This window comes from Tribolium castaneum, chromosome 5 (assembly GCF_031307605.1).
Source record: "Tribolium castaneum strain GA2 chromosome 5, icTriCast1.1, whole genome shotgun sequence".
NCBI lineage: Eukaryota > Metazoa > Arthropoda > Insecta > Coleoptera > Tenebrionidae > Tribolium > Tribolium castaneum.
Window position 1 is genome coordinate 11,338,656 of NC_087398.1, and position 26,238 is coordinate 11,364,893.

General features: G+C 31.1%; 4 protein-coding genes across 5 annotated transcripts in view; 2 read left to right on the top strand and 2 right to left on the bottom strand.

Annotated features, from left to right (window-relative positions):
* Window positions 1–16,402, top strand: part of LOC659718 (zinc finger protein 679) — a 33,239-nt gene extending 16,837 nt beyond the window's left edge. Inside the window, exons 3-7 of one of the 2 annotated variants that reach the window (XM_001811749.4) lie at window positions 2,448–2,870; window positions 7,729–8,129; window positions 11,709–11,896; window positions 12,408–12,575; window positions 16,017–16,402. In XM_001811749.4, the coding sequence (XP_001811801.3) occupies window positions 2,448–2,870; window positions 7,729–8,129; window positions 11,709–11,896; window positions 12,408–12,575; window positions 16,017–16,231 (1,395 nt within the window). In that variant the 3' untranslated portion in view covers window positions 16,232–16,402. Of the gene's footprint in view, window positions 1–2,447; window positions 2,871–7,728; window positions 8,130–11,708; window positions 11,897–12,394; window positions 12,576–16,016 lie in introns of those variants that run through there. The other variant, XM_008194813.3, reaches the window with a different exon arrangement.
* A 674-nt stretch (window positions 16,403–17,076) lies between these two features.
* On the top strand, window positions 17,077–19,566 carry GatA (Glutamyl-tRNA amidotransferase, subunit A). Its single transcript, XM_008194812.3, has 4 exons — window positions 17,077–17,274; window positions 17,320–17,804; window positions 18,536–19,344; window positions 19,398–19,566. The coding sequence occupies exons 1-4, from the start codon at window positions 17,242–17,244 to the stop codon at window positions 19,547–19,549; spliced, it is 1,479 nt and encodes a 492-aa protein (XP_008193034.2). The 5' UTR covers window positions 17,077–17,241; the 3' UTR covers window positions 19,550–19,566.
* On the bottom strand, window positions 19,367–21,106 carry Bet3 (Blocked early in transport 3). Its single transcript, XM_965930.5, has 3 exons — window positions 20,930–21,106; window positions 20,467–20,877; window positions 19,367–19,640 (listed from the first exon to the last, which is right to left on the bottom strand). The coding sequence occupies exons 1-3, from the start codon at window positions 20,966–20,968 to the stop codon at window positions 19,554–19,556; spliced, it is 537 nt and encodes a 178-aa protein (XP_971023.1). The 5' UTR covers window positions 20,969–21,106; the 3' UTR covers window positions 19,367–19,553.
* A 282-nt stretch (window positions 21,107–21,388) lies between these two features.
* On the bottom strand, window positions 21,389–26,163 carry LOC659581 (uncharacterized protein). Its single transcript, XM_965873.4, has 7 exons — window positions 25,850–26,163; window positions 25,648–25,801; window positions 24,992–25,600; window positions 24,818–24,943; window positions 24,591–24,772; window positions 22,138–22,375; window positions 21,389–22,086 (listed from the first exon to the last, which is right to left on the bottom strand). Exons 1-7 carry the CDS (start codon window positions 25,978–25,980, stop codon window positions 21,598–21,600), a joined length of 1,929 nt encoding a protein of 642 aa, XP_970966.3. The 5' UTR covers window positions 25,981–26,163; the 3' UTR covers window positions 21,389–21,597.
* Between the last annotated feature and the right edge of the window lie 75 nt (window positions 26,164–26,238).

Genomic DNA, 26,238 nt, shown 5'->3' on the forward strand with positions numbered 1-26,238 from the left:
TTTATTACATAATTTATGAGCCGAACCTAGATTTTAGGAAGTTAGAAACTTTAAGTACCGTTGTCAAAAAGGTTATAAAAAGGAAAGTATGTAGATAATAAAATTTAGTAATTTAGGATAATTTTTTATGAATTCTTGTAATGGGAAAAATAAAAACTTTATTACTGTTGTAATAGATTTCAATACCAAAACAAAAAAATATGTATGTAAAACATTTAATTTTTTATGACACAAAAGAGTTAATTAATCTTTTGCAAAATTTCAGACAACTATAAAAGAAAAATTTGAAAAAAGTATGTTTTAAATTAGGAAAACTAAATTAAAAAAATTAAAATAGTGTCAAAAATTTACATTTTTAACAAAACGGATTTCTTTAGTAGAGTTTCTTAAGGTATGGTCTCTCCTCTCTACTAATAATAAGTAATAAGGAATTTCTATCTTTGATAAAAGAAGCAATTGAATAAAACATTTTTTCAAGAATTCTCTTCCAACCAAAATAGTGAAAAATGACTAAAATAATATTTCATTACAACAATGCTGCAGGAGACAGAAAATGATGAGCAATAAACAATTTTACCCGAGGAAAACCTAATTTGCATTTTGCTGCACACTAATCATCTTCTGTCGTAAGTTGTATTGTTGTAATGAAATATTATTTTAGTCATTTTTTACTAATTTGGTTGAAAGAGAATATGTCACAATGAGTCAGAAAAGCTTATTTCTTCAACAATAATAATATAATAATAAATTCTTCAATCGCCCTTCGCAGGAAATTAAAAACGCTAATACTCTCGATAAAATTAAACATAAACTTAAAAAATACTTAGCAAAAAATTCTTGTACAATGTTAAGGACTTTTTTGACACCTAACACTGTCATTATTGTATTATAATGTTATTATTATTGTTTTTATTATTATTATTTTTATTATTATTATTTTTATTATTATTTATTCTAGGCTATCAGAGAACTTCCTCAAAATTTGTTTAACAATGCTTTTTAATTATTGACGAATTTTTAATAATAATGAAAGTACTTCAGTTTACCTTTTTTATTAATCCTTGTTTCGATTATACAGAGTGATGAAAAACTGACGCACTAACTCAGTAATAGGTTGATGAGAAACATGTGTAGATTATGGCAAACATCTTAAGAAATTCCTAAAGTCATATTTTAAACTTATTTTGTTAATTTCTTCAGTTTTCATAATTTTTTTATGTTTTTATGTTTTATATTAAGTCACCGTTCCCTAACAAAATGACAAATAATTATTTTTAAGTTTACTAGCAGTTTTTGGATTAAAAAAATTAAAATTCATCAAAAAAACACAATTTGTAGATTTGCCAACACTGGAAAATATTTCTTAGGAAACTGCTTGAAAAGTAATTTATTTTTATTGATAATTAAATTTTATGTGCCTACAATTGTTAGACAACGTTGCCACATATAATTTATTTAAAATTTTTTATTTATTAGTAACTTTAAAACAAAGAATTTTTTACTATTTTGACCTTTATGTGTATGTAAGGATTTCTCTGTATTGTACCAATGAGCGCCGGTTTTTGAGAACCCGGTATGAAAACTACTATAATATTTGTAATTAATATAATATAAGCCAAGTCTTTTTGACTTCAGGAAATTCATTTTTTAAATGTGTAGCGATTTTCTTAATTTTTGCCGGAAACAATGTTTATCAAAAAAGCCTTCAACTGCAAAAAAATAATGAACCAACAGTCACTTCTTAGAGCTTTAATAAATTTGTTTTTTCAAAATATTTTGACATTCGTTCGTTTTTAAGGGAACAATCTGTTCGTTTGTAGAAAACGAAGTTTATCAAAAGGGCTTTTGACTGGAAAAAATAGTGTGAACCGATAATCACTAGCTAGGGCTTTACTAAATTTTCTCAAAATAAAGTAAACTTGCATGAAATTCAGTAGGCAAATAATTAATTTGAAGGTTTTTTTAAACCAATTTAATAAACTGCTTTTGATCTTTTGCCGCCGTGTTCACAATACAATAGTTCTACAAAGCGTTGCAAAATTTTACGACGTGTTTATTATTGTCTGACTGTATTTTAATGAAATACGGTAATTACTGTTCTCAGTGAGGCAAATACAAACTTTCTTATTATAATATTTGCCTACAATTAATTTTCGCCAAATTTATGCGAACTTACTATTACTAAACCTTCAATTAAGTTTCACGTGCAACGGTGCTAGCTTATAATTAAGTCGGGGAAGCAGCACGAGTGAAAATCTCTCCAATATTTCGCATTTTTTGCACTTTTGGCTAGATAGAGTTGAGAGAATCCCAACAGGCGTTTAATTGATTATGACATCGCTATGGACTAAAGCAATCAAGCGAAAAGAACAACAGTAAGGCCACTTTTTTGCGCAAAATCCCGCCAGTCATTCGAATTTGCATTAGTGAGGATGGATTTTTTGCAGGACTTGCTGCTGCAAGACATGACCGAGCCATCCGTTCTGATTTTCCCCGACATCAACAGCAACACCATGTCCCTAATCCTGGACTACATCTACACAGGAAGCGTCATCATTTACTCAAACACAATCAACGACTTCCTCACGGCTGCAAATCTGTTGAAACTACACATTGACGTCGAGTTTTTGCAAAAGGCAAACACGCTCAGAGAATACAAATTGTTCGAGAAAAAGGAGGAAAAACCAGCGAACGACGTGTTCAGCAAACGAAACCAAAGGAAGTTGCCCAGTTTAGTGCCCATTTCCAGCTTCATGCCCAGCAAAAAGGAGCGGAAGTTGGTGAGCTGTGTGATACCGAGCCCATGGATGCCCAGGGAAATGCCCGTCCTGTCCGACCCAAGAACCTGCCTCTCAAGCACTGAACGAGCGGTAAATATTTACACGAGCGATTATTTAAATGTTGGTTAACTTAGGTATGAGAAAAGAATCATTATGCTCACTTCGCGTCTAATATACACATGTTATACCCATTATTAAAATCAGTATTCATGTTAGAAAGTTCAAATATTTTAAGTCAATATTGAGACTTGCTTATGACGGTTGGAAATCATTTAGATCGCGTTGGTTTAACGGCCCGTAAACAGATTTTCATCTGATTATCTATATTTGAACTATTGTATGAATAAATCATAATATTGAGCGATTTTACCTACGCAAAATTGCTAGAGCATGGAATGCCATGTTAACATAACTGTAGCAAGAAGTCGCTCAAATCAACGAAGACAATTTATTCCAAGTCCTTGCTTCAAGAGATTATTCAGAATTAAGGCAAGAAATTGCATTATTGACTTGTGGTGCAAAAAGATTATTGAATAAATGCAAGAAATCGTTAAATATTGCTTCTAACATCAGCTTGTTCCGTTCACTGTGGATTATTTTAAAAATTCCTTTAAAAATAAATGTGCTTTTTTGGTTGCATCATTTTTTAACAAAAAGGGCACTCATTTGTTTATTACTTAATAATTAATTTAACTATCTTGTTTGGTTTAGTGATTTTACAATTTGTAATAAAACTCGTATTAAAAATATTACTCGAAATCTGATCCTAAATCTGAAAAAATTGATTTTCAAAAACTATTGAAATTATTTTTGGTAAATAGGTTTGATACGGACTTTCAGCTTTCTTCAATTTTTTGTCGAAATTTTCTTTACGTTGATAATTATTTTGAATAAAGACATATTTTTGAAATAGTTTTTTTCCTTTTCTTTGCATAGTCCGGTATACCTACGTTTTAATTGTGTTCTTAAATGAGCTTAAACGAATATGAAATATTTAAATACATATCTACGAGTAGTTCCAATGTTTCAAGTGATACTAACAAAATAATATTAAATTCGATTAATTTTTTGACGTGTATTTAAAGATCTGGCAATAATCGAGTCTCTAGTTCAAAAATGGATAAATTTTTCGGGCAACTTGAGTAAATATTTATCTTAAAATCTGGTTTAAACGCTTAAAAAAGGCAAAAGTAAAATCATATTCGGCGTAATCTTATCATTTTCGGCTGGTTTTTAACAAAATTTAGCGGAATATGCCCAAAAAGGCAAATGATAATGTAGGTAATTATTGTATTAATTCACTAAATTTTTGGGTTTATTTTAACAAAATCACAAAGAGAAATTAAGAATTTAATTTAAAATCTTTTTTGATTAAGACTAAGTTGTTTGGCGATATTTTAATAAAAAACTTCAAACAATGGTGTTTGTGACAAACGTCTTAAAACACAAGAAATAAGCAAACAAAATGTAATTTTACCAAAAAAAAAAATGATAATTTAATTATTGTATTTATTTGCTGATTTTTCGGTTTGTTTTAACGAAATCTCAATCAAAAACTGAGAATTTAATCCAAAAACATATTTTGGATTTTTCTATTCTTTGTTTAGCGATATTGCCAAAAAATTTGGTTTTTACTTCAAATAATGATGTTTCAAAATGACAAACGTCTTAAAATACAAAGAAAAAACCAAACATAATGTAATTTCCGACAGAATTTAGTAATTTTTCAAAACAACATCACAATTTTTGGACTAATTTATTGGTTTTTTGGCTTATTTTTTACAAAACCTCAAGAGAAAATCGAGTATTTTGTGCTAAAACGCTTGCGACAGACAATAGTCAATTCATTTTTTATCCATTTTGGTGATTCTTTTGTGTGATTTAGCAAAGTATCAAAAAGAAGTCCGAAAAAACTTGCTTTAATAACAATCAAAAAAGACTTTACTTTGTCATTTTTGTCTTACTTTTAACAAAATTTTGCGAAATATGTATTTGGGTTTCAAACTAAAAAACTTCCAAAAAGACAAATCATAATGTAATTATTGTTTTAATTCGCTAATTTTTCGGCTTATTCGAGCAAAACAGAAACTTTGAATTTGATTTAAACCTTTTTGACCAAGATTTTTTATTTGTTTGACGATACTGTTATAAAAAATTTGGTTTTTATTTCAAGTAACGGTTTTCTAACTGAAAAAGGTCTTAAAACACAAGAAAAAAGCAAACAAAATGTAATTTATCTTACAAAGTTTAGAAATTTGTCAAAACTACTCAAATTGTATAGTAAATACCTATCATAAAACGCCCGAAAAAAATTTTTTTTATCCAAGTTGGTGGTTTTTCGGTTTGATCTACCAAAATATTACAAAAAATTTAAATATGGTTGTTTTATAACATGCGCTTAGAAACGGAAAAAGGTAAAAATGAAACAATTTTTAACCAGGCTTTGTTTTTTCGGTTTATTTTTTGATGAAATTCTGAACAAAAACCAACTAAAATCAAGTGAAACAAACAAAATGTAATATCATATTCGACATAACTTCGGGATTTTTTGGACAACTTTAGCAAATTTTTTCGAAAAAAAACTTGGCTAAATAATAATCAATTGATCACCTAAAAAGGCAAAAATAACATGTTAATAATTTTCTTATTTTTGTTTGTATTAAAATATTATCGCAAAATAGTTCCTGGCTTTAAAACACACAAAACGCTCGAAAAGATTAAAAATTATTAACCTATTAATAATTATTGTATTTTAATTTAGTGATTTTTCTCTGATTTTTCAGTTTGTTTTAGAAAAATTTTACGACAAAAACTGAAAATTTAGTAAAAAACACCATTTGTTTTTGTCTATTTTTGACGAATTTTTTGTGATTTCCATTCAAAACAGAAGTAATCGAATAAACAGGCGAAAATAACATCGATTTGGTGTTTTTCCATCAAGTTTTAGGCATATTTTTTCAAAAAAAAAATTGTTTCTATTGCAAAAATATGCTTAAACAAACCAAAAAAGGTAAATTTAATACCATTTAATATAAAAAGTACCAAAATGTTAAGAAAATTGATTTTTCATATTTTTTTTTATTGTTCTACTAATTAGGCAAACAGGCATAAGCGCATAGAGCATCGAGATTCAGAGTTTTAAAAGACATTGCAACAAGAAAATTTGCAAAAATCCAAACCGTTTTGTACATAAACCTAGTTTTATTCTCTTGAAGAGCAAAATCACCGAAGCGGGTATCTTCAGCTTTTCTTTATTCATTAGTAAAACGCAATCGAAATCCAATATCTATTTATACAATAAGTTGAAACTAATATTAACAAAATTTTCACGCACATTTTTCTTGAGGTAAACAACTCGGTCAACTTTCTGTGGTTAATGAAAGCAATAATAGCAATTATTATTCATTTACACACTGTGATTAAATTTTGCTCGCTGCGTTATTGCGTGATCATGTCGCGCTTCGATACTTCTGTCATCGTGTGAAGAAATCATAAATCAGCAAAAAGAAAAAAAACACAAAGCAACCGAAAAATTCATTTTATGTAGAAGAATAAACATAAAAAATACAACAATTTATTAAAATAAATAAGTCTGAACACCTTATTCAAAGAGAAATATTAGGAGTATTTATTGGAAAGTGCAGACATTCCGATCTTCGTACAGGTAGGTAATATTTTAATACCAATTAAAGTTCAGCGAAACATTGCTAATATTGGACTACAGACATCCGCCGTTTTACGATTTTACCGTTAGATCCGAACGTACAAAGCTGAAATTATGTGAAATAAATATTTGGTTACTACTTTTTCTGCCCTCTATGTTTTCCTACCGATAAATATTTAGTCGCTTTCTGTATGATTTACTACTCAAGCATTTAAAAAACTGGGATTATTACGCACATATCTGTCCGTAAAAGAATGTGCATTTGATTAAAGCAGAAATTTCTCTTTTTATAATCACTCAGACATCCGCAGCTACTTATCGACTCATGATAGGTAGTGATTTAGCCAAGCATCTTCAAAATCGATTCCTTCATTAACTGAACGACTTAATTAATGCTCATTTCCCGAAACAATTAATAATGCAAACGCATTCGTGATATTTTAATTGGAGCAAATCTTAGGAAGTGCTTACACATGTTTCATAATTGTACTAAATAATTTTTGTTTTGTAATGTAAAAAAATACTAATTAAAAATTCTGTTGCAAAAAGGTTAACTGTAAACCGCAGTGAACAGTTTAATTAATTGATTGATTGGAAAATATGTTGTAAAGATCAAACAACAATAATAAATTATGCCAACGAATTCCGCTCTTATTTCAAGCGAAGAAAGAAAACAAGTAATTCTTTTTTTCTAATTAATGAACCTAATTTCGGCTAAATACTGCTGAATCACGTTGCGGTAAAAGCCAAATTGATAATGAAATTGTTAATGTTCGGCCGACAGCAACATAACATTGAATACTTCACAGTCAGTTTGATTGAAACAGAAACTGAAGCGCGTCTTTGTTTTATGTTTTTAGTTTGATTTTCGCAAGTGCATCTGAAGATCGTAGATAAAGCAGTAATTACCAAGAATTGCCATGTGCAGGTATAACCTGGTAATTACAAAAAAAGACAAGCTTCAAGAGAGCCGTTCGTGTTATTAAAAGAAAAACAAATCAGAACTCAACTCAACTGACCACTCGCTATTAATATTAATAATCTATTAAACTTTACTGCAAAAAGCTACCCCATTTTCGCATTTTATGGCACGTCCAATTTTATTAAACTTTCAAAAATCGGGACTCGTTATTGCCATATATTCTCGCACGACAGATCGTGACCTGTTCTCTAGCGTGTGGGCAGGGAAGCGACATAAATTTAAGCTAAGCTCTTTTACAAAATTGCAACTAACATCCAGTAATAATTCAAGTTCTCACTTTAGATTAATCCGTTTATTTTCAGAATGTTCATCAAATACGTGATAGACTGGAGGAGAGCGATCCGAATAACAACAATTCGCAACAGCACCAGAAAAACAAAACTAATAGTATACTATCACCAAGCTCGAATTCTTCCTCAGAATTGGACTTATCTACCTCATTAAATAAATTAGTCTTTGAACAAAAACTCGTACCTCAATTAAATGATTCGTTAGTGGTAAATAAAGAAAATGACAAGTGTGTTAATGACAGTACGACTGCGTTTACATGTCCGAAAAAACACACAAATAGAACGCTTTGTAGTCGGAAAGACGAAGGAACGGAAGAGAAAAATTCGTGTCACGACAACGAAAAACAGAAACCTTTCAAGTGTGAGGATTGTAAGAAAACGTTCAGTCAGTTGCGCAATTACAAATACCATCGGTAAGTAACTTTTCTTTTACAATTTTTTTTGTGGAATTGTAATCACAAATTAAGTTCCTCTCGCAGGAATTGAATCAGTAAATGATTTGTTAATTTTAATATCTTTTAAATTTCTTGATGTTACAAATTTTACCTGTTAGAACAGAAAAAAAATAGCTTAGATCTCGTGGTTGAATTTCTACCTAAAAAATCCTTCGAAATAATGTTTCGATTTTTTTAAATGTATGAGTTAAAGGCAAAAATCGCAAATTCGGCTCACTTTTAATTCCTAATAATTTATAAAATCGATGTAAACTATTGTAAGACGTTGTAAATGTATCTGGATTTGTTCAATAATAATTGTCATTCTCTTGAGTTATTTTGGCGTGTTTTGTTTACACTTTGTTTAAAACAATGTAAATTCGTTAAATAAATGAATTTTTTAATAAAACATTTATTTTGAGATTTTATATTTAAATGATGCGGAAAATAACAATAAAAGTAGGTATGTTCTAAAATTAATATTTCAGCTTATACATTGTTCCATGTCATTTTTAAACTGAGGAAGATTCCCTTTTTTAAGGATTGAAAAATTATTGTATATAAGTTTTTTTTTTCTTATTTTAAGATATTTTTTGTTCTATTAGTTAAGCAATAACTATCGCTCTATTTTTTTGAGTTATTTATGAAAATTTTTATCAACCTAATTTTCTATTTTGCGACGTATTCCACTCGATTAATTTTTTTACAAGAATAGACATTTCTAAAAAAAATCATTCATTATTATTTCGCTTATTTCGTTCAATCAAGTTTTTTTAATCAAATACTAATATTGTTAGATTTAGTTTTTTTTTCAAAGAGAATAATTTTCTTGTTTGTTTAAAAATTGCAAGTTTGACGGATTTTTTTAGTAAAATTTTAATAAATAGGTCAAAAATTTCCATATTTCGGCTAATTTTATTCGATTTAATCTCGGATTTAGTTTACTTTTCAACAAGAATCAGTCTAATGCAAAATATTTTTTAATTAAGTTCACTCTGTTTTTCTTAACAGTTGTTTTTTTGTGTTAAATTAATACCACACTTCGGCCGAATTTTTCATACAAGATGAGTCAATAGTGGGTTATTTCTCACATGTACTAATATGCAACCAAAAATTCTAATTGCATTTACCACTTGGAGATTGTATAATTAAAAAAAAACCATTAATTAAATCAACATTTTTTTTTATTTTCTTAAGTAATAATAGTCCATAATGAAACTTTAGTAAAACTGTTAAAATGAACTTGACAATACTTAAACGATGTAATCGTGGATTAATTTTGGAATTTTTTAATGATTACCTATGTGGTCTGCTGGAATCAGTATTATTGGTTGCATATTAACAAAAAATCAGAAATAACCCACTATTGACTTACCCTATATAAAAATTTCACTTTATTTAAAAACATGTTTGTAGATTAAAAACAAGTTTTAATAAGTTTCTATTTTGTGGCGTATTTCACTGGACTAAATTTTTAACGAGAACTGAGATTCCTAAAAAATTCTCATCAGTTATTTTACTTCTTTCATTTGATCGAGCTCTATAAAAGAAATGTGTATATTTTGTTGAATTAAATCCGAAATTCGAAACTACAACATGTTTTAATCGATGCGGAAATTAGAAATAAAATGTTCTAAATTGATTTTTTCAGCTGATTTTAATTGATTTAATTTTTTTTTCAAGGAGAATATTTTTCAGTTAGTTTAAAAGTTGTAAAAGTGGCGGACTTCTTTAGTAAAAATTTAGTGAATTAGTTAGAAATTTCCATTTTTAGGTTTATTTTGCTCTAATTGCAAAGCATATGTTTTAATTGAGTTCAGTCTGTTATTTTTTTGTTCAATTAGTATCACACTTCGGCCGAATTTTTTGTATAAAAACTTGACTTATTTAAGAATTTTTTTATCGATTAAAAAATAAGTTCGTTTCTATTTTGAGGCGTATTCCAGTTAATCCACTTGACTAAATTTTTAACGAAAAGACATTCCTAAAAAAATCTTATTATTTATTTCACTTGTTTCGTTCAATCAGGCTCTCTTAAAGAATTGTGTGTTTTGTTGAATTACGTCCGAAAATCGCATTTTTTTATATAAAATTGCTACATATTATTTTAATAGATGCGGAAATCAAAAACAGCATGTTTCAGCTTATTTTATTAGATTTACTTTTTTTAATGAGTTGAATTTATAATTTTTCTGGTTCTTTAAGAATTGCAAAATCGGCAATTTTTTTAGTGAAAATTTAGTGAATAGGTAAAAAATTTCCATTTTTCGTCTTATTTAGATCGATTTAGCCTCGGACTTAATTCATTTTTCAACAAGAATCACTGTAATTGCAAATCGTTTTTTAATTGAGTTCAGTCTTTTTTTAACTGGTGACCTTTAAATTCAACAGAATTTATAATAAAGGGAATTTATTTGTAGTTTCAAAGTGCAATTTTTTTTAATTAGAATGGAGAAACTCACAAAATAAAGTCTTCAAAAATTAAAATTATACAGGCTGTCCCAAAATTGGCAGAACAATTAGCAGGGAGGTGTGGCCTATGGTCCAGAAACATCAAAAAAAAATATTTAAAAAATCCATCTTTCTTAGTTTTTAAGATATTCGCTCATTTTTAAACATGTTTCGGCACTGACTAGTCCCATCTTCATTTTTAAATATAATTTTTTATTCTTGTACAAGCAAACTTTCTTTGTAGGTAGTACTAAAATTAGTAGGTTTCACAATTCAGAATATCTAACGAAACAAAAAAAAACAAGCTCCAACCTAGAATTGGGTAAAATAAATAATGATAAAAATAGGAAATTGAAAAAAACTACGGGAAATCATATTCAATTAGGGAAAAAACTTGAAGAAATCTGGTGTACAAAATTTGAGGTGCCATTAAAAAAATAGTGAAATATCTTGGCTCGTTTCGTTCAGTATAATTTTTTTAAAACATTGCGTACATTATGTTAAAGAAAACTGTAATTATTTTTTAAATAAAATTGCAAGTAATTTTCAGTTTATTCTGTTCACTTTAGCTCATGAAAAACTTCTCTTATTATTTACATGATGCGTAATTGAACCAATGCCAATGCCAGAAATTACCAAGTTCACTGATATTTTAGTGAACATTTTGCGTATTTTGAGGAATTTTTTTGAATCGATTTGAGTAATCCCAAAAACTTGCATTTTATTTAGAACAACAAAATAAAAAAAAACTAGCAAATCTTAATAACCATTAGTTCAAGTAATTGTTAAATAGTGCGACGACCACTGTAAAAAAAATTGGAAAAATCAGGGGGTAATTTTGTACGCTAAATTTAATAAAAAAAATTCTAATTTCCTTTAATTTCCCATAATATTTTCAAATGATTTCCAATGATTTCCTCAAATTTGTAAACCGATTTCCTCCATCGTTTACCCCTCGGAAAAAATCTTAAAATGGGACCTCAGAAACTTATTAATATTTATGAAAGCATTGGAAGATTCACAACGTTAACTGACCTACTGGCAACGTGCACTTTGAAGCAAGCAGTGAATGGGAATAATTTCGTAAAAATAATGTAATTTTTACAGATCAGTACACGAAGGAACGAAAGAATTCGCAGCTAAATGTCCCGAATGTGGCAAAAACTTCAACGATCGGGGATATTTAAGCAGCCACATGAAGATACATCGCGACCGGAAAGAATATGCTTGTCCCCACTGTCCAAAACGGTTCAATCAAAGAGTGGCTTACAATATGCATCTTCGAATTCACACAGGTAAAGAAATTTTTGTAATAATAATCATTAATAACCAGTTTAAAATGCATCGAGTTTCTCTCTGTAATTATCTGGCTGGCACGTCAAAGTGTCAGCTAGACAAAATACAGTTTACATAAAGGAACAGTAATTATACCTACGAAGTATGAAAATTACAACTTTGCACATCATATTTTACAGCTTCAGTCCAAACAATGCCCGCAAACATGAAGATATAATTGTTAAACAAATAAGTCTGTCGGCAAGTTTAACAATTGAGTTAGAGATTAAATTGAAGATTTAGAACTTTCGTCCGCATTCTCTGCAAACGTGACCGCATCAGTTTTGCAGGTGTGCGGAAAGCTCCTCTCATAAATCTAAATCCTTTATTGTTATTTGTAACTTGTAATTTCATTGTTGTTTGGTATAAAAAAGTGGGAGTAACATATTATCCTCCTGTTCTTGATCTATCTATTGTCAGACTCTTCCGTTTGAAATTTTTACGATTAACAAAACCAGTACTCTTTTGTAGGAATAAAGCCGCACGAATGTCCCACATGTGGTAAAAGCTTTTCGAGAAAAATGCTATTAAAGCAGCACCAACGTGTTCATACAGGAGAGAGACCGTATTCTTGTCCGGAATGTGGAAAAACTTTCGCAGATCGATCTAATATGAGCTTACATGCCAGGCTACATACAGGTATGTATGAAATTGCTTCTCACACCTTGATAATTAGAGATGTGTAAAGGGGATTAATGAATTTGCGGCATTTTGCACGTCTTGTTCTTGTTCAATGGAATTGCTTTCCACTTTATTACGCATCTTTTTAGACGGACGTAATGTTTTCAGTCCTTTGCTCGTTTAAAATACTCGATAAAATGTGTCAAAAAAGGTGTTCTTTCAAAAATTTTTTTAAAGAAAAAAATTATTATTATGAAAAGTGACACTTTATGCCAAAGGTTTGAAATACAAAAAGCGTCATAAATTAATTCTATTTTATGACATTTTAGCAAGTCCTGAACTCACTTATTTTCTGTCTATAAATATTTTCGAAAAATTTTATAACATCGTTAAAATCACACATTGATGCAAAAATTAATCCTACGTTTATAGTAGTAACACCGAATCTTTAATCTTTGCTAAAAAAAGAAAGGATGTTGTAGGAGGGTATGTATACGGATAATGTTATTAAAAAAATACATATGTACAAAATTAATAAATTACTAAATCCCATGTAGTTATTACCGAAAATAATTTATAAGTAGCTACACAAAAACGAGTTACAATACAAACTTGGGTGCATGCTTTTTTTAATGAAACTTCCTATATTTTAGTGCACCTTAGACGTAGGATTTAATAAAAAATATGCCTTTGAAAAACAGACAGCCTTTTTTTTAAAGTATAACACACAATACGAGATAAATAAGGTTTTCACCCCTTTAAAGAGAAGTGCACTCATCCCCTCGTCCGCTCGAGGTCTTTCTATCATTTCACGATCTCTAACTACATGCCTCAATTCGGAAGTAAAATTACCGTTGGGGGCGCCACTGAGCTAGGTCGAAAACAGTAACCATAAATGGCGGGAAAATGTTTATTCGGATATTTTGAGCGTTGTACGAATTTTGGGGCTTCACAATTATTACATTACCTATGCGGAATGATTATTGCATCTTTGAAGCAAGAAACTTATGTTGACAAATGAGAGATGACGAGGAAAACACGAATAACGAATGACTGTTTGGTTCACTTTCTTTATTGGAAAATTATTACAAAGACATTGAAAAGCCTACCTTTTGGCATAATTTACGTTTAAATGTATCAGCAGTTGTTAATCTTTATTGTAGTTTTGTAGATTTACCGCAGCATTTCATGATTATTTCAGTGGAAAATTCTAACCTAAAATTCATAACATTTCACTAATTTATTGGTTTCTTGAACCAAACTTTGTGTTCGCTGTGATCCATTACTTATAATCTTTAATTAGACAACTGTTTGATAACACTTTGTAATTAAAATTTAAATATTTTTCACTTTTTATCCACTTTCAAGTTCCAACAATAAACACTTTATACCACGAAAAACTACAGAACCAAAGTCAACGCTAGTATTTACCACCACGTACTTTTAAAGTAATTCTTTCTATTGTAAGTAATTAACACTATACACGCAAATTTGTTGAACAATTCATTAAATGTCAGTTAAATGTGGCATTACGAAAATTTCTTTACTGTTTTCGACATAGTTCAAAAGTCATTATCAGAGGGCGTCTAGTTAATTTTATTTCCGAATATTCGGTTGCAAAGACAAAAAAAACTAAAAACGTCGGTATGAGAATTGTTATTGGACGATTATGTTTAGTAATTTTTATTTTTGATTCCTTACGAAAAAAAAATATTACATAAAAACTAAGAATCCTAGAAACGCAGGACTTTTAATAACTTCATAAAAGAAAGTTCAAACTTTAAGGAAATATTTTTTTAAATTATTGACAAAATGGCAGACGTACATTAACTTCTTGGTCTACTTCAATGCAATCAAAAAAATGAAGTTTCTTGCAAGTTGAGTAACTTAAAAATTCTAAATGGAACATAATATTTTTTTATTTTCGCATCTAAAAGACTTTTTAAATGGTCTCTCTAATAAAAACATTGAGAATTAAATGATTGCTCTCTGACTGCTCAAAAAATGTTTAACTTTAAATATTACAAAAGTAACTATTGTTACTATTTCCAGCCAATAATTAAGTGAAAAACTACTTACTAACACTCCGCGATTAAAGTAGTACCGGACTCAATTTTAGTTTTTCCTTTAAAACGTTTTAATTTTCGTTTTGGTGAATCACAATGTTTAAGATGAAGCCCCTATTAATAATCAACTAGGAATATATGCATTTACCTGAGAAAAATTGTAAAAATTCTTGAAAATCTTCATCTCGTGAATATCTTCAAATGGCCAAAAACGAATCCACTATGAACAATAAATAATGAGTAGAACACAAACTAAAAACGATTATGAACACTTTACAAACGTTTTTAAACGAAATTAGTCCTAAATCTTTAGCACAACACGTTTTAAATTCGGATTTGACAGGACCACAAAACATGACAAATCGGCGGAGGATTACAAACGCGGGAATACTACCAACCTAAGATCCCAGTAATTTTAATGTTTCTAGGTTATTAAAAAAAAAGTCGAATCTATCGCTGGAAAACGCATATAATTATAAATTTAATGTTACCCTTAGGCCATTGTTCGTTATTTATTACAGTGAAACAATTAAAATTTTAATAAACTCCATTCCAAACAAGTAAAAGTGCCAAAGTTGCATTTTACCAAAATAATTTTGATTATTAAATCTGTCCCTGAAATTATAAATGACATTAGCTCTTTAGTTATGAGCTTTAGGCATTTGAAACTCTATGTTTTTAGATAGACAATTAATATTCTTGAAGAAGCAAAAACTAAAAATAGGGCATTCCATTTAACTTTTTCAAGTTATTCAACCTTTAGCAAACTTTTGAATTTTTCTACGTTGTAAACTGCAATGCGCTAAATAATTGGTAGGACCGGTTTATAGAAGCATCAATTAATTTAATTCGCAATTAAATTCGTCATTAACTGATCATGTGACCAAATTGAAACAGTTTGGTTGGTCCATTCGCGCTGTTAACTTTTAACTACGGAATTAACTTTAATTGTGGTTTCGATAAACCGGCTCGTATAGATTTAAAAGTTTGAATTTTTTTCTTTAATGTGTTAAAAGTCTAGGATTCTAGGATTTTAATTGATTATTTTTTTAAACGTGTTTTTGGCAAAAAAATCCACTTATTTAAAAAACTAAGGAGAATCGACTAATACAAGTTTAGACCAAAGTTATCAGTATTAAAAGCTACGTTGTTTAAAGGTCAAAATGCACTTTTTCGACTCGCGGGACACTGTAGCTGTTTGTATATTTAGTTGCATAACCATTCTCATCACAAACCAACTTATTTTGAAATTATTATTTTTTTGTTATTTTAAAATAATGAAACTCCACGCATCTTCGGTGTAAAACCGGTGTTAGCCAGGTTCATTGAGAGAGATATTTCTCTTCTAGCAACACATTTTATTTAGAAAAAATAATAAACTTTTATTTTTCAGGCGTGAAACCCTATTCGTGCAATCTGTGCTCGAAGAGCTTTACGAAGAAACATCACTTAAAAACACACATGAATTTCCACACAGGACTGAAACCGTACACTTGTCAGAAATGCGGATTAGCGTTCTCGCAAAGTAGCAATATGAGGACTCACTACAAAAAGTGCGTTTTAAAGAGCAACGGAGGCCCTTCTTCAGCCGAAGCCGACAGCAATTGATGCAAATTATTTCTTTTAAATTTTTAGTATAATTCTTAAAAGCTGTGATACTGAGATTGATCAATCTGTACTTAATTTTTTAAAATATGTATATCTAACTTGTATAATTATTTATTATTATTGTTTATGAATTATTTATTTACGTATTTGTAATTAAAAACTTGGATTTTATGTTTGTTGTTTATTTCTAATCTACGAAGTCACAAGTGATCCAGAGTTGAATTAAGCTAATAATTTCCAGTAATAATTTCGTTGCACTGCGATTCCGTGACACATCTACCACTTCTCTCGTCCCTGAAGAGTCCTTTTCTGCAATAGCATCCTTCAACGCATTGCAAAGTGCAAGGCCTTACTTCCGGTTGGGTGCAAGTTACAGGACAAGCAGTTCCGCAAAGTCTGTACTCTTCTCCGTCCCCGGAACAGTCAAATTCAGACTCACTCCCTAAAACTTAAAAAAAAGTGGTGATTATTCAGTTATTGCAAATTTTTATAATTACCTGCAACGACTGCGACAAAAGCCAAAAAAACAAAACTGGAACTAAGCTTCATCATGGTGTGGGTACTTTTTAAAAATACGCCGCAAATAATTGCTTTTATACCACTTATTAATCAGTGAATTTGTATATTTACATAAATTTGCATTGGGTATGGAAAAAAGTGGATAAAGGGCGTATCTCGGGCAATTAGCCAAATTAAAATAGATTGGTTGTCTGCGCGGACCGTATATTACTTTATAGCATAAAAAAATAACGATAATATGTATTTATTATAATTTAGTTAAATTACTTTATGAAACAGAGCCATAAATGGCGGGAAATATTTAATTTTATTGCGATGTAAACCGGGCTTTACGTATCTTTACGTTACGTCACGTGTTTTTGTAGGTTATGTGTGCTTGCCTCACACTTCTCTTTTGAATCGTATTTTTTAAATAAACAGACAGTGTCACAATTGGTAAAGTTACAGTAATAATAATTTGAACGAAACGAATTGCAAGAGCCACATTTCAAATGGACAAAGTCCTTAATTCCAACATTAAAACGGTACCAAAATCCACCATAAATTCCTCACTTCAGAGTGTTTTTTAGGCGTTTCATCTATTAAACGAGGGCAAAATCGCTGCCACGGACTTGATAAAAGCCTCCTTGGAAAAAGCCCAACGACTCAACAAATACAACGCTTTCGTAACAATCACTAACAATGAGGCAAAAAAGCAATCGGAAGAATCTGTCTCTCGTTACGATACTAAAAAACCTCGATCCCAACTCGACGGAATCCCAGTTGCTATCAAAGACAATTTTTGTACTTGCGGCATTCGAACTACGTGTGGTTCGGAAATGTTGAGAAATTTCACCCCGACTTATAATTCTACAGTTTATGAGAGATTACGAAACTCTGGTGCTGTGCTCATTGGAAAAACAAATCTGGACCAATTTGCAATGGGCTCAGGAACTGTGGACTCCATTTTCGGGCCGACGAAAAATCACTGGGGGTTCACAGAGGATCAGTTTCACATTTCTGGGGGTAGTAGTGGGGGCAGTGCGGTTGCAGTGGCCACAGGGACGTGTTTTGCGTAAGTTTATTATTATTTAGTTTAGTCAAATAAGTAGACAAAGAATTTTTCGTTTCAAGAGGAAAAAACGAAAATAAATTGTTTAAAAATCTTTCAAAAACAGTAAGAGCTAGAAAAAAGTTTTAAATAAAAATTGTAAAGCATATAATTTTCTATTGACTTTTTTGATATTATTCTCCCAATATAGGAACTCAAATGATTGTTAATAATTAAGTTAATAATTATTTAATAACTGTGGCAGTTTTTTTTATTAATACCAATGCCTCGCTGATTTTTTTCTGTAAATTTTCAAAGGCCGGTTTCATTAAAAAAAAGAAATTATCGTCGTATCTTCTTTACCATCAACATTTTACGAAGGTGTTGGATGATGATGATAAAACTTGTTAAAAGTATGTCTCAACTTGGCGAACACCCTGTATGATTTACAAATTTACAGATTTTCATATAAACTTTCATCCCCTACTTAGCCCCATTGCGATTAGATTTCAAAAAACCTTAGAAATATCTATTTATACGAATATAACTTCAATTTTTTTTTAATTTAACACTCTTGGGGACATTTCCAAAAATCTTAAAATACGTGTTTCTTTTTTTTAAACCTAAAGCCCAATTGCACCAATATGCCATTTTCTTATAGATATATATTTAAAAATAATGAATTTTCATAGTACTATGTACTATTTAAAAAAATAATAATATCCATTTCAATCAATAAAAACTTTATTTTTTAGTGCTATTGGGTCTGACACAGGCGGCTCGACGCGCAACCCAGCTTCGTATTGCGGTCTCGTGGGTTTAAAACCCACCTATGGGTTGGTTTCACGCCATGGGTTGATACCTCTAGTGAACTCAATGGACGTACCAGGAATTTTAACGCGATATGTGGACGACTGCGTCTCAGTTTTGAACGCAGTGGCTGGTTTTGACCCTAAAGATTCAACTTCGTTGACAAAACCGTACAAAAGTATAAAATTACCATCAGCCAATAAACTAAGTATAAAAAATTTGAAAGTCGGTATTCCTGACGAGTATCACTGTGAGCATTTAAATAGCGAAATTTTGCAAACTTGGAACGAAATCGCCACATTTCTGCACGAAAACGGGGCCACTGTTAAGCCAGTTTCAATGCCCCACACTGAGTACAGCATTGTGTGCTATTCAATACTGAACCAGTGCGAAGTTGCCAGCAATATGGCCAGATACGATGGCATTGAATTCGGTTTTCGTGCTAAAGAAAATTCCTCAACGGAAAAACTGTTTGCAACTAGTCGCAGTTTGGGTTTTAACGAAGTTGTTAGGAATCGTATTTTAACAGGAAATTATTTCCTACTCACTAGAAATTACGATAAATACTTCAATCAAGCGCTGAAAGTCAGACGATTGATTTTGCAAGACTTTGATAACGTTTGGGAACAAGTTCAGGTGTTACTGACACCAACCACTTTAACTACAGCGCCTTTATACAAAGATTTTGCACAAAAAACGAACAGGGAGCAGTGTGCTTTGCAGGATTATTGCACACAACCGGCGAACATGGCCGGTAAATAATAAAATATCTAGTGTTAAATTAACAATTTATAAATCATTTTTCAGGAATTCCCGCAGTTACAATTCCTGTCAAATTATCAAGTAATGGAATGCCGATTAGCTTACAACTTATGGGTAGAAACTTGAGTGAACCTATGCTCCTAGCTGTAGCGAAATTTATAGAAAACGCGGTCCAGTTTAAACACAAAACAATATAATTTATTAGTCTTCTCCAGCCGGCATTGCATCTTCTAATCTCCTGATGAACTTAACCCTGATTTCCGTGTTCTGGTCCCCTTTTAGCTGATCCTGAAACAAGTAATTCCTGATCATGTCACTCCCAACAGGTATAGTATTATGCATTTATTTACGATGTTTTTCTACTCCCAACCTTTAATAATGGACCCGTTAAATGTTTGTGACCTGTGCTTTAATAATGTTCATTATGAAACCGCTCAGAATGCAATATAACAACCAGGGAATAATAGGAATAAATATAAATACATTTAAAAATAATTGACTGCTCGGGTGTTAGAAAAAATAGTTTATACAGCTCATATTTAATGGCTATTAAAACACTCCTACTCTTTACGACACTCGACTACGGCTCGTATCGTAATTTCCATATCTGAGTTTTAATACACATAAAAATACTCGTTTCATTAAAGAACAGGTGACAAACATTTAACAAATTAATTAAAATATGAGAGTGGAACGAATACTATTTAAATTTAATTTGACTGGTAAAAAATGGTACCAATCTTAAATCCAAAAAATTACTATTCATGATAATGTCCCCCAACTCAAATACCAACCTGACGGTTCCTTCAGTTATTTTCTTACAAAACTGTAAGAAAAAACACAGGAAACAAAAACAAAACCCATTAGCCCTACGTAATTTATAGTTTCATTGACAAATCAAATAATCAATAACTATTTTAACAGCTATTTTACATTTTTAAAAACTTTATTAAAAAAACAATAATAAAAATTTGGTAAAATGCGATGTTGGAATTTCCGTAGTTTTGAAATAGAGTTTACATAATTTACATAATTGGAATTTTGCTATCATTATCATCCATAACACATGTACTAGATAATAGAAATGGATCACATTCATTCCAATTTAACTTACTTGAACAATCCAACTTTGCACATCCAACTGGACCATCTCCAAAGCCCCCCTTATAACCCCACAAATGACATTGCAGTACTTTAAACTTTTCAATTCATCGGGAAGTTCAACCAAGTCAGTCAAGGGGTTTGTATCCAAAATAAATGAAAATTCATCTCCTGCCGCACTCCAATTGGCAACATTCGGTTGTACGCCTAAATACATGCGAAAAGCGCTCTGAATTTTATCCGCAGTGTCTTTCAAGTCCAAACAACGACCGGTCCCTGTTTTTGCGAGGAAATCCTCAATGAGTCTCACACCCATGTTGTAACCTAACCTCTCCAACTGTTTACTCACATCGTCGGTATTGTCCAAGTCTTTGATCATTTGTGTCACCAAAGCGCCGTAAGTTAGAGTGACCAATTCGGAATTCTGAAATTTTAGACTAGGGGGCGAAATTGGACGCAGGGGCAAATCAACGTACCACTTTTTTGGTGTCAAAACGTGTGGAAGCGCGAGACATTGCGATAAATAATAGCTGTGCTCTTCTTCAATGACAATTTTTCGATATTTTGTGATGTTTTTTAATTTACAAAACCAACAATTTATTTGAGGGGTGACACTAGTGACACCGCACGCCAACGTTGAAAAACAAAATCCCCAATTGCTATTGAGTTGAGTCTACGGATATCGAAAGGTTAGGATACAAAACAAATTGTTCCCGTCCTCGATAGTTCCGTTAATGTCGCCAGAGAGCGCACTTCCATCGCCGTCTAAGTTTTCTGAGCAATGAATTTGAAAAAATGGTTGGTTTTGCACACAGATTAATTTTTTTAGTAAGAGATGAACACAATGCAACCATTTTATCGTACATTATATTTTAAAAAAATTTAAACTCTTTCCAAGTTGCATGCAGGAAATTCAAAAGCGACAGAAAAAAACTTTTTTTTTTGAAAATCATTATATTATGTACAAAATAAACAGTTAATAAAAACAAAAACAATTATGTAATTGATCATGTAAAACAATTCAAGTTGTCCCTTTTATAAAGTGCTGCAACTTGAAATACTGATAAAGAAAACGATTTGTTCTGGTGCTGCCCCCTACACTCACATTTGTAGTTTTAGTCACTCAAACACTGAGCAATATTTTTCAATCTTTACAATAACAAAACTTTCTCAAATCTGGTAGATTATCCTCCACACACCTCGCTTGTTTTCCATACATGTTGACTCGACTGATATCACTCATTTTAAGATTCAACTTATCTTCATCAATGTAATACGTCACACTGGCTTCAAAAACTGAATCTCCAGGCGTCACAACCACTTTAATTTGATACATATTCGTTTTGATTCGCATTTTCGCCGACAAATCGGCAACAAAACCGTCCAAGTCGGCGTTTTTATTGTACTTTATGAGGTTTTCATTGGGTGTCATTTTCATCACCCATTCAATATCAGACACTGATAACACCTCACATATGTGGCGGTGCGGTTTCGTGTAATCGTTTAAAGTGGAAATTAGTAAATTTGATATTCGTTTTACTATCGGGTCAGAAAGGGGGATTTTTTCCCAGTCGAGACACGCACACCAGTGGGGCTCAATGTACGCGTGGGAGCAGCTCCTCTCGGCCGGAATCTGAAAATAATGATTATAACCCAGGTGGGAAATATTTCATTTCACAATCACCTTTGTAAACAGTGACACTGCTCTATAATTGATATTTGCCTCCCCAATATCGTTCAATTCCAGCAAACTTTTCAACGTAAAATGGATATCAAACGGGGTTGATAACTTATTAATGTTATTTTGAAAATTTTCGTAAGCTTGTTTGAAGTGATTTTTGAAACTTTCGGGAAACGTAAATGAGAAAAATGGTAAACGTTCCTCTTGTTTACCTTGAATCGTATTTCTGATTTCTGCAAATCTAAACAAACAAATAAAATAAAATAAATACATAAATAAAGACGCTGCTTCCTTGATCAATGTGACCGCCACCTTTTTATTTTAGAGTTACCAAATTGAATTTAAAAAACTGCTGCCAATCTGATAAATTTTTCGCAATTTAGGTGAATTCTAAGAATATTTTAAGAACTTTTAAGCCGTTTCGAATTATTTGAATTCTAAGATTCTGTACAGAATTTCTAGAGAATATTATTCCAAATATTTTGTTGATTAAAAAAAAATTTTTTTTAGAAAGACACTTGGATTTTTGAACGTTAAATTTTGTAGAGAAACAATGCGAAAAAATAATGTAGAAAAAATCTAAACGAACAAAAATATAACAAAATTTTGAAAAAAAGAATAGAGTAGAATCTACGAAAGAATTTGGAAAATGTAGATAAAAATAATAAAATAACTTTGAGTACAGTATACAAAATAATTTTAAAGAATCTAGAAGTGTACTAGAGAAGAAAACTAAGAATCCAGATTTTAGATCTCGACGGCTTTAGAAGAAAGTCAGAGAAAAATCTTAATAAAAATATATAGAAGAGAAGAAATATTCTAAACAAAGTTGTAAAAAAATATTTAATAGACGCCGAAGTAGGACCTAAAAGGGTATTTGGACAATGTACTAGGAGTATTTATAAAAGAATTATGAATAGTCTACACAATAATTCTAAAAAAAATCAAAAAAATCCAGATTTCAAATTTACAGAATCAAAGAGAAATTTAAAGAAAAATTAGAGAAGAAAAGAAACAATGCTACGAATATTCTAGAGAAATTCTATACAAAACTAGAGAAGAATTTTGAAAAGATGCAGACTAGGATCTAAAAGAATTTGGGGACTGTAGGAAAAATATAGAAAAACTGTTTATAAAATAATTTTGAGCAGAGTTTGGAAAATAATGGTAAAGGAGCATCTAGAGAAGAATTTATAAAAAAATCTGGAGATGAATTTACAAAAGAATCAGAGAAGAAAATCTAGAGAAGAGTATAGAAATGATAAAATAATAATTTGGACGGATTCTAAACGAAACTTTAATCAATTTTCAAACGAAGAAGAGAAAGAGAATTTGGAGAATGTAGAAAAAATGAAAAAGTAGTGTTTAGTAAAGGGGTTTAATTAGAAGCTAGGAGAAAAAAGTGTAATAAGGAATCTAAAAAAAAACTTGTTAAAGAATTTATAAAAGAAATTAAAAAAGTTTCCTGAATTCAAATCTTGGGACGGCCTTACAAAAGAAAGGAATCTTAAGAAAAATCGACACAAACTACACAGACAATGCTAAATAATAAACAAGAAAAATCCTAAACTAAACAATTAAAGAATTTTGAAAAAGGTGTTTATAAAAGAATTTTAAACGCAATAAGTATACAAAATGATTCCAAAGAAGAATTTAGAAAAAAATCCAAATTTCAAATGTACAATATCAGGGAAACCTAAAAAAAAATTTTTGAGAAAACAGAAACAATGCTAAAGAATATTCTAAAGAAATTCTATACAAAACTAGAGAAGAATTTTTAAAAGATATACAAAGTAAAATTTTAAAGAGAATTTAGAGACTAAAAAAATATAGAGTGTTTATAAAATAATTTTTAGTAAAAATCTACGTAATATTTGCAAAGCAATATCTAGAGAAGAATTTATAACGAGTCTAGATTTAAGATCTAAAGATGAGTACAAAGATAATGCTAAAAAGTAATTTGGATGAATTCTAAACGAAACTATAAACGAAGCAGAAAAATACAATTTGGAAAATATAGAAAACAATGTAAAAAAGTGTTTGTAAAAGATATGTGAGAAGAAACTAATACTGTAATAAGAAATCTAAAAAATAACTTATAAAATAAATTAAACAAGTTACGAAAAATCTATACAAACTACACAAGCAATAATAAAGAATAAACAAGAAAAACTGTAACAAAATTATAGAAGAATTTTGAAAAGACGCAGAGTGGAATCTAAAAGAGAATTTGAAGAATGCAGAAAATGTGTTTATAAAAGAATTTTGAATGCAATATGTATCCAAAATAATTCTAAAGAAGAATTAAAAAAAATATAGAAAGTGTTTTGGTAAAATAGTTGAGTAGAGTCTAGATAGTATTCGTAAAGAATACGTGGACAACTGACAAGCTCGTTTGTAAATATGCACAGTTGACAGAAATCATTTGATCAAGAAAGTCGTGCTCGGGGAATTACCTGTGCCCATGATCTGCCATAATAATCAAAATGGTATCATCCAAAACCCCCGACTCCTTCAGAAACTGTAAAAACTTGTAGAAATCGTCGTCAGCAACCCCCACCAAATTATAATCATCGTGTGACAACTCTCCATGAAAACCAAACAAAAACTTGGGTTTTTGTTTATAAACTGTGAAAAACTAAAACACATAATTCAGTATTTAAATTTGCAGTTGTGTTATCACATTTTTCATCTGATTGAACATGACTTGATGCCTCGGTATTTCCCCGGTACAAAGTCTTGGCCATTTGCGTCTTTCCCCCAACGAAGCGAGGTAATACGGCCGCATGTAGTGATCAGTTGGAGTTTCCTAAAACCATTTCTGACTTCATAGCCAACAATACAATAACACACAAACATTGAAACCATTTAGGCGATATGTAAAAATCCCCAGTTCGGGCACATCCTCAAAGTAACCAGTCACGTATCCCGCCTTCTTGTACTCATTCCAAATAAACGGGTACGAGTTCACGAATTTCGTGTTTGCGAACCGTTTTCTCGTATCAGGGAGTTCCAGTTCGGTCTTCCCCGTTAAAATCGGTATTAGGGCTTGCGGGGTTCCGTCCCCGATTATGTTATACCCTTGTAGAACGTCCCCGTGCAATATTTCAGTCAAAAACTTGTAGCTTTTGGGCAACTTTCGCACGAAAGAGTTGCGCGAAATTGAGTCGAAACCGAACATCAAAACGTTGAACTTCACAGCGTCCGAGGGTAGTTTACTCCAACTAGTATTCTCCCAAATTTTTTTATCGAGGCGAATTCCGGTCAAAGTCGCCGACCATTGGGCCTTTTGCCCCCGACACGAAACTTTGACTACATCGCTCGCTTCGAGTTTATAGTAGGAGTCTGAGTAGGTTGTTTCCCCACTGGTTGACTCAAAATCATTGACTCGGATTATATCAGTGAAAGAACAAGTGACGCGTCCGTGTCTCGCCTTAATTTCGTCCTGGATTCGACACTCGCTACCCTTGAATCAGCGTTTGAGAGTTGTGCTAAAATTCGGCAAAACTTTACTTGGCATTTGACCCAGTCCGGCCCTGCCGATGAACAGTCAATTGGGGGCTCCTCATGGACGAATTTCATCATTTCGGGGGAAAATACCGGCAAGTTGGGCTGTTTGCAAGCCAGGGAGCTCGCCTGTGAGTGAATCAGTTCGTCGATTTTTTCCCTAAAGGCCACAAATTCGAATTTACGAAAATAACTCATTCATACTCACAATCGGAATTTTCGGTCGATGTCATTTATTGGAGAGTCCCGTGTTACTATAAGTAACATCAGAATACCAAAGGCTGAAGAAATGGCCAGAAGAAACACTTTTCTGATTTGCATTGTTCTAATTATGCGCATTTTGTAACTAAAACCGTCCACTACCAACACGCCTTTAATAGCATTTGGGGTGCCTTATCACAATCATGATAACGAAAGTATTGTTTTCAACGCTTTATGGAACAAATCCATTGAATTTGTTACGAAACACAACAAAACATGATGACAAACGCCGGTGGGGCTATTTGTCACACCGATTTGTCAAATTGGATCATAGAATAAGAAAATAGCACCAAAAATCATGAACATTACAGTCGACCAAACAATCGCTGCCAAATT